General features: G+C 66.4%; 1 protein-coding gene across 1 annotated transcript; it reads right to left on the reverse strand.

Moving 5' to 3' along the window:
- Nucleotides 1-866: 866 nt before the first annotated feature.
- EXOC3 (exocyst complex component 3) lies at nucleotides 867-10,829 on the reverse strand. The gene is made up of 12 exons (XM_037529831.2): nucleotides 10,672-10,829; nucleotides 10,024-10,243; nucleotides 8,045-8,726; nucleotides 7,005-7,122; nucleotides 6,301-6,426; nucleotides 5,407-5,507; nucleotides 3,901-4,011; nucleotides 3,677-3,827; nucleotides 2,846-2,968; nucleotides 2,007-2,168; nucleotides 1,654-1,781; nucleotides 867-1,582 (listed from the first exon to the last, which is right to left on the reverse strand). The coding sequence occupies exons 1-12, from the start codon at nucleotides 10,813-10,815 to the stop codon at nucleotides 1,411-1,413; spliced, it is 2,238 nt and encodes a 745-aa protein (XP_037385728.1). The 5' UTR covers nucleotides 10,816-10,829; the 3' UTR covers nucleotides 867-1,410.
- Nucleotides 10,830-11,507: the final 678 nt, after the last annotated feature.

The raw sequence follows: 11,507 nt of genomic DNA on the forward strand, positions 1-11,507 counted from the left end.
TGGCAGGCCTGGGGCACGTTCCATAAACGAGAACCTCGTTGTTGTAAAACAGAATGTCAACCAAGGCCTATGAATGTATTTCCTTAGGAAAACTCTTGTAAAATTTCCTATTGGGGAAGAATTCCTATTTATTGAACACTGGACTTGGGCCCACTCTGTGGCAGCCTGGAGCACAGGTGTCTGGGGTCTGAGACGCGGGGGAGGCGACAAAGTGGCGGTTCTGCGGAGACCGGAATTGAAGTGCATTCTAAGCGGCGAGTGGGGGCTTTCCGCCCATGAATCTCGTGACCTGATCACAGAACTGTGCCTTAGCGTCCCCGGGGGGCCGCTGCAGAGCCGCCAGACCTGCCACGGCTGCTCCCGCCAGCCCAGAGTGTGCAGCGTGTTCACAGCTCTGCAGGCAGGCGGCACCCACGTGTCCAGAGGAGGTGGCCCTGCTGGAGGAAGTGGGGGGCCTTGGCAGGGCCAGACCTGCTGGCGGGGGGCCAAAGTGTGGTAGAGCCTCATGCCTGCCCCTACACCTCCCAGGGGTGTCCCCAGATGGAGTCTGGCTCCCAGGTGGACCCCGCCCCCCACCCAGTTGCACCAACTGCAGCACCTGGGGTCCCAGTTGCCCAAACAGACACCTCAAACAGGGGAGCTGTAAGCGCCCCTCGGAGACCGCTTGGCACACCGAGCACCACACATGCTCACAAGGCCTTCGGTCGGGGCTGCCGAGGGTGTCCAGGCGCAGGACAGCGTATTCTGGGCTCTGACAGACAGAAGTGCAGCTGCTTGGCGTGGTCCCCGTCCCCCAACAGGCCTGCTGCCCTGCCCAGTCGCTGCGCAGATGGCCACTGGGTGGGCGGGAGGGAGCCAAGTCCTGGGGCCACCCAGCCAAGTCATGTCCCGGGAGTGGGTGCCTGCCAGGCAGCCCAGGAGCCTCCAACCACCCTGGGGAACCCTTCTGGACAGAGGCCTCCGTGACCTCAGGCTGTCTGGGGTTCCCTCTCTGATGCACTCTCACCCCTGCTTTCCGGGTCCAGGAAGTGCCCAGCACGAAAGGGGCCCCCGACCCTGGCAACGTCCCGAGAAGGGGACTCTGAGGAGCCGCGCCAGGAAGACACAGGTGCAGGCACAGGGCCCCTGTTTATTCCAGGGGCCGCTCTCCACTGACTTGCTGGGGAGGAGGGGGAACAGTGCAAACGGGGCAACGGTCATGAAGTCGGGGTCCCCTGCCGCTTCAGAAAGCCCAAGGCTCCTGCTGCTGACCATGGCTGAGGGGAGGCTTCCTGATGGCTGAGGCCCCAGGCTCCGCAGGGCCACTGCAGCGGGGCCTCCCCGAGTCTCGGCTCTGCAGACGCAGGCACGCTGGGCAGCGGTGTCCGAGGCACTGGTCAGTGTCCACTTCCCGGGCGGCTGCAGGCACAGCTACTTGAGGAGCTTGGGCACGTTCAGGCTGGGGACAGCGATGTCCTTGAAGAGGGGCACGTAGTCGGGGCTGGCCTGCGCCGAGCCCTGGTCCAGTGACTCGAGGATGGTCTGCTTCATGTCCCGGCTGGTGTCGCCGCGCACGGCCAGCAGCGCCCCCACATGCTCGTCCCTGGGGCACAGGGGTGTCACCTGGGGCTCCCAGCCGCCTCCCCCGCGCGGCCAGGAGGAGGGCGCCCTCACCTGATGTCGGGGTACTTGCTGACCAGAGTTGAGACCTCCAGGTACAGCAGAGAAGGGTCAGTCAGCTTGATGACCTCAGCGACGGCCACAATCGTGTCGCAGTGTTCGCCTGCATCCTCGCCAGAGCCCTGGGGGCAGGAGTGCAGGGTGGCGCCCTCTGTCACGGCCGTCGCAGGCCCCAAGTGATGCCCCTCTCCCCAGGGCTGGGCAAGGTGGCGGGAGCCCAGCCCCCGGGGCGGAGCTGGGGAGTCCAAGCATCGACAGAGGTACCCCGGGCTAGCTGCCTGGGCCCACAGGCCTGCTGCACGGGCCCCACCAGGGAACCTGGCCGGCACAGCAGGGCAAGCACTCACCGAAGCCAGCCTGCGGAATAGGAAGCGGAGCTGCTCGGCCTCACGGACCATCCGCTCGGCGCCCTCCTTGCGTTCCTCGGCGCCCCGGAAGGAGATGCGCTTCAGCAGCAGGGCCCGCAGGTACTCCACCACCACGCGCCGGTGCGCCTCAGCTGTCAGGCGCTGGGGGGGCAGTGGGTGTGAGGCCAGCACCCCACTGCAGCCAGCCCCTCCCCCCGCAGCCAGCGCCCCCTCCCTGTGTGTGTGCAAGGCAGTCGGGCAGGCGCTCAGGTCTCCCCTGAAGACCCCACCCGGAGCTCCCTGTTTCCTGACAACTGCAGGTCAAAGGAAGCGTCGTGGGACCCCACTGACGGTGCCCCCATGGTGCCCCAGAGAGCAGCTGCCGGTGCCATCCCATGCGGCTGGGCCTGCCCTCCACGCCAAGACCCCCCAGGGCTGCGTGTGGGCGCATGGGGAGATGGGGCTGCAGCCGCCGTCTCGAGGGGTGGCACCAGGGCGTGCGAGGAAGGGGCACCATGCAGCGTGAGGACCTGCTGGACCCGGCCACACCGCAGCCTTGTCTGCTCAGGGGCGGGAGCTGTGCTGGGGGCCAAGGACGTGGCCCTGGCCAGTGTGAGGGGCCCCAAGGCAGACAAAGCTGGACAGCGGCCAGCAGGCGGAGGCCAGGAGCCCACAGGGTGGCAGCCAAGGGCGGAGAGCAGCAGGTGGAGAGCCCAGGCGCCCCCCCACTGAGGGCCTCAGCATGCGAGCAGCTCAGAAACAGCAGCAGACCCGAAACCCGCACAGCAGCAAGCTCCAGACCGCCCCGGGGCCCGCCCCGCTGGCTGCCCCTCGCCGACCTTCTTATACGGCTTCTTGATCCTGGCGAAGTCGTTGAAGTAGTCCTCCACGGTGACGCAGATGATGTCCACAGCGTTGGAGCCCGACAGCCACTTCTTCGTCATCAGCTCGTTGAGATGTTGCTAGAAAGGGGAGGCTCACCTGAGGCCGGCCCAGCGGGCCCGGCTGCTCTCGCCCAGCTCTGCCGGACGTTTGCTGGCGCCACGTTTATGAGAAACGCTGTGGCGAGCGTCTCCACGGGGAATCTCCTAATGGCGAACGGCACAATGTGAACCCGCGAGACCCGCCGGCCTGACCCGGCTGGAGAGAGCGGCAAGGCCGGGAGGGTGGCGAGGCCAGCAAGGTCAGGCTTTTGCTGCACACTCACGATTTCTTTTTCTGCGAAATGGCCACTCACGTTTATCTACCTTCTGTCATTTCTTAAACCTTGACATGTTTCTCAGGCGCACGCACATCATTTGTCTCCTAAATCATTTTGAGAACCTCGCAGACAACCAGGCCTCCGAGGGCAGTTTCTGCTTGTGGGCCCCATGGGGTACTCGGTCCTCGAGCTCCTGCCCGCTCCCTGGTGCAAACCCCCGCGCTTGTGCAGACCTGCTGCTAGGTGGACACCTAACCCAAGCCTTTGCTCCAACTGCAGCCGCCGTGCGGCACATGAGTGCCTGGCCCGGGTCAGTGTTGAGGTCTGGGGTAGGTCTGACTGGCCTGCTGCCTGCTGTTCTCTTCCGGGCCCCGCTTGGGGCCAGTTGGCTCCAGCAAGGCTGGACCTGAGCTGCCGCCGCGCGGCCCCTGCTCAGCGCCCAGTGGACCCCGGCCCGCGCGGCTCGCACCTCCAAGTCCAAGAAGACCTCCTCCAGCAGGCCGCCGCAGCCCTCCGTGGCGATGGCGTCCAGAACCCCGTCCATGCTGAGCTGGCCCAGGGCCGCGCCCTCTTCCACATCCTGCTTGAGGTGCTTCCTCTTCAAGCTGACTATGGACTCCCTGCAAGGCGAGGCCGGCTCAGGGCGCGTGGGCAGGCACGTGGGTGGGCGGGTGCAGGCGGGCGGGCACTCACTGGAAGGTCTGGCAGTTGTTGATGATGGCGACCATGTACTGCACGTAGCAGGGCGGGTGCTGGCGGTTCCGCAGGTGCTCCTCCTTGTATGCCTGAGCCTCCTCTTTGTACCTAGGGCGGGGTGGGTGCACAGGTGTCGGCGCAGCTGGCATCGCCGGGTCAAGGAGAGCACCTGAGGGGCTCTGACCGCACCCTGGAGGGTCCACGTGGACAGAAACAGAGAAGCTGGCCATTCCCAGTGGTCTGGTAAATCCGAGCTTCGGAACGGAATTGGTTTCTACCTACGAGATACCCCGCGGCGCGGGGAGGTCCGTGCGTCTCGCTTTCTGACACGCACTTTGCCTAGGAACTCCACACGACCTGGGGTATCGACGTCAGAGAGAAAGCCCCCTTTGAAATTCTGTCTAAAAAAATCAAATTAAAAATAAGTCCAACTCTCAGCCTCCCTGGGGGCACAGGGATAAAGTCTCATCTCTGAAGCTGCAGCACGAGTGTGATCCCCTGCCAGGGAGCTACCCACAGGGCACAGCAGACCCCTCCTGTCTCCCCGCTGCTCCCCTCAGCAGTGGGTTTCAGTAGATCTACCTGTTCTGCTCCCCACTCTGTCTCTGGTGAATCCTCTCACCCCCACACCTCTGGCTTGCACCCCAGCTCTTGTATGCATAAATAAAATAAATCTTTAAGAAAAAAAATAAGGCCAACTCTTTGGATGTCAACAAAATAGACAGTTGAGACAACCGCGCGTCCCTTTACACCGACCCGGAATCGCTCCGGCGGGCGGGGGCGCTGACCAACTCAGCAAGGTGACCACGATGACCTGCGCTGGCCAGGACCCCGAGCTGCTGAGAATGCTGAGGACAAGGTCCTCTTTACAGAAGACCCCCCTCCTCCCAGTGAAAGGACCAGCTCAGCGCCAGGGGTGGAGGACTGGGGGGACCTGGGGCTGGAGGCCCTAAGGGAGGGCAGCAGGGCAGGGGTGGGTAAGGCCCCGGGAAGCTTCCCCGTGCGCCATGACTGGGCTCTTGACACGCAGCAAGGCAGGAAGAGGCCAGTGCTGAGGGGCAGCACCATCCAGCAGGCAGCCCCGGAGAGGCCAGAGCCGAGGTGCTGGGGCTGGCTCAGGGAGGGTGGACGGGGACAGTGGCGATGGTGAGGTCTGCGTGCTGGCCTCCCTGAGAACACTCCAGAGGCACAACCCTGAGCCCGGGGGGAAGGGGGGCGCTCAGGGCACCCGCCCAGGGGTGAGAACGCAGGTGACCCAGGAACCTCAGCAAGCAGAGGCGGGTCTGAGAAAAACGGCCGTGTCCACAGCCCGCGGTACTGCCCGCCCGCCAGCGAGGAGGAGCAGGAGACGGCCCACGCCACCGCCTGGTTCTAGGGACAAGGTGACTCTCCTGGCTTGAACTCCAGGGACAGCAGTGCCAAAAATATTAAAGGTCAAAAACGTTTGTTTTCAAGTTTAACAGACGCACACTTTCTCGATCAGCGTGCTGGGAAAGCCCGTACCTATTTAAGAACGAATTCATCTGCTGCAGGCACAAAACCAGCACCTTCGTTTTCAAATCTTCACTTATCTGAGCAGCCACTTGAAGGTTCTGTTCAAACATCTAAAAATTAAACGGCTTATAAATTCTCGCACCAGCTCACAAGAAAGCGGGGCGCCCTCCTGCCGACTGGTAATTACGACGGTCCAAGCTCACAGAAAACGCACACAACCATCTGCAAAGTAACAGTCCAAACACCTGACTCGCCACACGACGCCCGGGGACCCGTCTCGGGCACCGTCTCAAGCGCCTGAGAGGAGGGCGCGCTCTCGCGGCGCCGCCGGGCCAGGCCGCTCTGGGAAGTGACCCTGGGCAGCGTTGCTGGGAGGCTGTGCGGGGGCTTGCAGGAGGCAGGGGCCTCGTGCCAGAGCTGGCCGACCAGGGCGAGGGCGGTGCTGGCCGTGGTCCTGACAAGCAGTCTGATGGGACGCCAGTTTCCAGGTAAAGGAAAGGGTGAGGATGGCATGTCACTGCAGTTGGTGGCCCTGAAATGGGCCACTTCTGCCCCTGGGGCTGGACCCACGTGGCCCGCAGGTCCTGCTCAGTCCCCCACGAGGCGGGGGCCGGCCCCCAACGGAGCAGGAGTGCGGGAACGAGGCCCAGCAGAGCTCGGGAGCGCCGCGAGCCCGGAAGGCCCCCGCGCCCAGCAGACTGGACTCCACCGGGAGCACTCACCACTCCCCAAACACCAAATTGACTCGAGCGTCACACAAATAACACAATTACCAGCAAAAAAGACAAGAAAACTGAAGTGAGCTTGGGCCAACTGTGGGGCCAGGAGGCCCTTGGGCCCCTCAGGCCAGAGACAGCCATGTCCTCACTCCCTGCGCGCCACCCCACCCAGCCGCGGAGGTACCTGGAACACGATGGCGGGGAGCGTGGTCTGGTAGTACCCATCCTGGTCGGCTTCCGGCTCCGTCTCTCTGACCCAGTCTTTCTTGTCCGTTTCTAGCGCTTTCCTCAGCCAGGCGATGATGTTGGACTATGGGCGCCCAGAGGTGCGGGAAGGAGGGGAGGTGGGCCCTGAGTCCAGCCGCACGCGCATCACCGGGCAGCTGCAGCGGCCAGCACAGCTGGGGCGGCCCGAGCCCCTCAGAGGCGACAACGTGGTGGAGCCCACCAGCCTGCAGGCAGAGCACTGGGCAGCCACTGAGCGGAGGACAAGGCCGGGCCTGGTGGAGGATGTGCCCTCGGCCACCCTGGTGAGCCCTGGGCACAGCCCAGGCCAGAGAGCTCCGGCTCCTGTTCCCAACAGGGCCATGCGGCGGCCCCCACCTTCTGGCCTTAGGCTCACCGTGGCAGGGCCTCAGCCTAGAGGCCACGGGGTAGCCACAAACCACCATCCCCCACACCTGAGCTCGGGGCTCCAGGGGCAGGTGCCTCTGCACCTCAGGGTATCCAGGGTCCTCTGGCCTGTGGGGAGGACAGGCCCACTCCCACCCAGGAGGGCACACAGCCACCAGACGGACCCCGCCCGCCCCCCCTAGCCAGGACGCGGCATTCCCGGAGCCCGCAGCCCCCAGGGGCCGTGCGGACAGGCCTCTGCACAGGCGCACTCACAGTGAGTGTCGACATGTACGTGTCCAGCAGCTTCGAGATCACGTTGGGGGCAAGCAGAGGCTCCAGGGTACCGACGTCCACCTCTGGGGCCAGCTCCACGTTCCCCATCATCTCTGTGCTGTGGCCAAGAGCCAGACAGGAAGACGCCTTATCGGGCCAGCTCCCCGCGCACGGTGCGCCCGGCACAGGGGCCGTCTCCTTGGCCCAGCCAGGCAGCCAGGGACTGGGCAGCTGGCCTGGCCAAGGGGGACACGGATGGGGGGCACCAGCACCCAGGTCAGGACGGCCAGGCACGCGCGGCTTCCAGTTGGTGCCAACGGAGGGGAGCGTCTTTCAAAAAGACCTTCTGGCGGCCACCAGGCGATGGCCGACGCCTGCACGGAGCACGCTGTCTGCACAGACACGCGGCCCACGGAGCCCGGCGCATGGAGCCCACGGCCTGCTTCACAGCCACTCAGTGTCCCCACGAGAAAGGCCACCAGGGCCGGTGCGGTGGCTTGCCGCCTCCTTGTGCTGCTCCGCCCTGTCCTGTCCAGCTGCAGCCTAGCCCTCACTGCTGATGGGCGCCAGCTGACTCTGCAGCAGCCACGGGACAAGTGCTAAGACCCGGCCCGGTCCTCAGCGGGGCCTGGCCACACCACATAGGACTGGGAGGGCACCCCCCTCAGCGGCCAGCCTCTTGGTCTCGGAGTCCTTGCAGCACCCAAAGAGCGCGAAGACATGACTCCCACACCCCGAGACAAGGCAAAACCTCGAGGCCGAAGGCAGAAAGGGGAACCCTGTTTCTAGCAGACTGTGCCGGAGGGAAAACCGGCCGGTCACTGAAGCCCGAGGTGGTGTGGCTGCCCCCGTCCGAGGGGGAGCCGGGCTGCGGCCGCAAGGACCAGGCAAGCGCAGTGGGAAGACGTGACGTCAGAAACAAGCCCCGCACCGCTCAAAGGCCAACTCGGAGGCCTGAGGGAAATGTCGCTGGGCAGCGGGCAGCCGCTGCAGGCAGCGGCAGGGTGCCCGTGGAGAGAAGGCAAGCGGCGTGGGCTCACCTGGTGTAGGTGTTGAGGACCCAGGTCAGCAAGCTCACTATCTCGCTGGCCTCCAGGTCCTCGGCCGCCAGCTCCTGCATGCGGGCGCGCAGAGCCTGCTGGTACATGTGCAGGAGGGCGCCCAGGATCTCGTAGTGGGGTGGGAAGCACTGCACCATCAGGGTTTTGGCCACGACGAGGTCGTCCAGGACGTACTTCCTGATGATCTCCAAGTGTCGGACGAGCCACATCTTGTCGGATTCCCTGGTGTCCGCCTGCGTGCCCTCAATCCTGGTCGTCACGGTTTTGTCCAGGATGGCAAACATCTTCTCCTTCCAGCTTTTGGGCCGCCCGGGGGGTACAAAGCCCGTCTGCTTTTTTCGATCAAGAATGCGTCTGTCAATTTTTTCTTCCCTTTCAATGATCCTGACCACAGAGACCAGCAGGGTGGGGTCACGCCGGACAGTGACCAGGGCCCGCTGCAGCACCATCCACAGCTGCTTGGCCAGCTCATCCGAAAGCCCCTGCGTGCTCCCGAAATAGCTGTGGATGAGGGCCATGTCGCGCGTGTTCCCACTGTCCATGCGGAACTGCTCGCACATCAGCCCATCCCGGGAGCACTCCAGGTCCATCAGCTTGCGGTGGGCCTGCAGCAGCGCCCCCTGCTCGATGAGATCCTGCGTCTCCCTCACAATCTCAGGCACTGTAAAAACCACAGCAAAAACGACATGGTGAAAGTCGTCCCAGAGAAGCGGGGTCCGAGCGGGAGCAGGGGAGACTGCGGGAGCTGCCCCTGCCAGACCACTCCAGAGTCCACTGAAGACCCATCACTTCCGGGTAGGAGCAGGACCACAACCACAACTGACTCAGGTCCTCAGTCTGGCTGTTACCCCAGTGGCCCCGGCCTGGACACCAGTGGTTGCCGGGCCTGGGGGGTGGTCTGCACACGGCTCATGGGAGGAAGGTAGACACACAAGCCCCGGCCTGCCTGCTGCTTGTGAGGCCGCCCCCTCCAGCTGGGTGACCCCAGGAACGCAGGTGAGCACTTTCCCCTTCACCTTCCTGGCCCCCCTTTGGAAACCAGATGTCAAGCCCTAAGCCCTGTGTGCAGGGAGACCAGAGATACCCTGTGCCCAAAGGCCCCTGAAGAAATGAAGTGCACCCCTCAGCCCTCAACAGAACCAGCGGCGGCACCAAAGGGCAGAGCAGCGCAGGAGTCGGCACGTCCTCGGGAAAGGGGAGACCATGCCCAGCGTGCGCCGATTCTCAAGCACAGACCAGCAGGGAGCACGGAGGTTCCCGGGGAAGAAACCAAAGACAAGCGCCGGCAGAGACCAGGCGCCGGGCCTCCCGAGGAAAGACGCTAAAACTGGTCTTAAAGATGCTCAAAAACCGAAGGGATGCGAAGGAAATCAGGAAATGACCCGCAGGGATCGTCCCCAAAGGAGCGGAAGATCCAAGAGCAGAAGCCCACAGGTGAGAAGCACAAACGCCAGAAGGAGCATGTCCGCAGCAGATCACGTCAGCGGCCTCGCTAGGTGTGGACAGGAAAGCCAGGCATAGGTGATGAGGTGCCCCCACCCCGCCCACAGCAAAGCCAGAAGCCGGTGACTGGGACTGGGCAGAAGTGTGGACGGGAACCCCCGGGGCCTGAGAGCCGTGACAGGGAGAGGAAGACGCCCAAGAGGAAGGCCCGGCACAGTGCACGGTGCGAGATGGGCCAGCGCAGGGGTGGGCAGGCCGCATGGCTCCCTCAGAGCAGAGGTGCCAGGCCCGTGGAACAGGGCGCCAATGCCATGATGGGCGCGGGAAAAGCCAAGGGCAGCGTGGGAAGAGACAACGGAGGGCAGAACACGGCAGAGGAGATCAAAGCCAGAAAGCGGATCCCTGAACGCATCGGCCTGGACCAGGCTCCGTGGCTGGCCCCAGCCCGAGACGGCTGATGTGCTGACAGGCGCCCGCTGGCCAGTCCCAGGGTCTGGCCGCGCGGCTGCACCCACCTGAGAAGATGCTCTTGAGGTTCTCCACGGCGGCGGCCAGCTGGCTGTGCCGGACCACAGCGTCCTTCACGCCCCGCAGGCTCTCCACGGTGTTGATGCTCCGCCGCCAGTCCGTGCTGACGTCGGCCAGCGAGCGCTGGATGTCCTTGACGTCGCCCAGCGCGCTGTGCAGCTGGCTCAGGCCCGTGCGCACCCCGTCCAGCTGCGACTGGATGGCGGCCTGCAAGGGGGAAAGGACGCGCCAGGTCCGGGAAGGGTGTCGGGGCCTGCGACCCCACGCAGCGGGTTCCTGTGGCTGCGACGGCACAGCTGGGCCCGCACTGGCCGGACGCGCAGCGGGATGGTACACAGGCCGAGCGACCCTTTGTGGCCAGTCTGCCCGTGTCTGGACACTCCCCTGGCTCCAGCTGGCCCCGGGGGCCCGCAGTGTCTTGGGGGACGCCGGCGGTCGGGGGAGCAGGCCCTGAGCACCCTCTCCTAGGCCTCTGCGGGGCGCCCTCCGGTTTCCAGGACAACCCCGACTGGCCCTCGACTCAGGCCGCCCCCCCCCACCATCTACCGGAGGCCGAGCCCGTGGGGCGCGGACACCCCCGCGGCGGAGCCTCGCCGAGGCCCGGTCTCCGGCCGCCCCGCCGCCCGCCCGCGCACCTTCAGCCGGGCCTCCACCGAGGCCTTCTTGCGCGCCTCGCGGCGGCGGTACTGCTCCACCTTGTCCAGCTGGTCGGGGCGCTGCAGCATGCCGGCCACCCGCTGCACGGCCGTGGCCACGGCCTCGCGGTCCGTCTCCCGCATGGCGGCCGGGCGGACGCGGCGCCTGCGGGGCAGAGGCCGGGCGCGGGGGGCGCGGGCTGAGCCTCGGGCCGGGGGCCGCCCGGGCCGCGGAAGGCGCCCCCGGGGACACCCCGCCCGAGGCGGCCCCGCGGCTCGCGCCCCCGCCCACGACGGCCGCGGACGGCCCCCTACGGCCCGAGAACGCCCCCGACGGCCCGAGGACGCCCCCCCACGGCCCGAGAACGCCCCCGACGGCCCGGGGACGCCCCCCACGGCCCGCGGACGCCCCCGACGGCCGCGGACGCCGCCCCCACGGCCTGAGGACGCCCCTGACGGCCGCGGACGGCCCCCCCACGGCCTGAGGACGCCCCCCGCCCCGAGCGCCGCGGCCGGCAGCGGGGACGGGCGCGGAGGAGCCCCGACCCCCGCCCGGGCCTCACCTGCGCCGCCCGGAAGTGCGCGCCCAGCGCTTCCGCTTCCGGCGCCGCGACCGGAAGGGCGGCCGGGCCAGCGCGGGGCGGGGCGCGGCGCGGGGCGGGGCGAGGGGCGGGGGCTCCGTGAGCGGGGCTCCGGGGGCGGGGCGGGCGGGGCGGGTACGGGGCGCCGAGAGCAGGGGGCCCCGGGGGCGGGGCGGGGCGCCGAGAGCGGGGGGGGGGGTGTTCCCGGGGCGGGGGCGGGGCCAGGGCGCCGACAGCGGGGGGCCCCGGGGGCGG

The sequence above is a fragment of the Talpa occidentalis genome, unplaced genomic scaffold, assembly GCF_014898055.3.
Source record: "Talpa occidentalis isolate TD23 unplaced genomic scaffold, MPIMG_talOcc4v2.1 talOcc4.6, whole genome shotgun sequence".
NCBI lineage: Eukaryota > Metazoa > Chordata > Mammalia > Eulipotyphla > Talpidae > Talpa > Talpa occidentalis.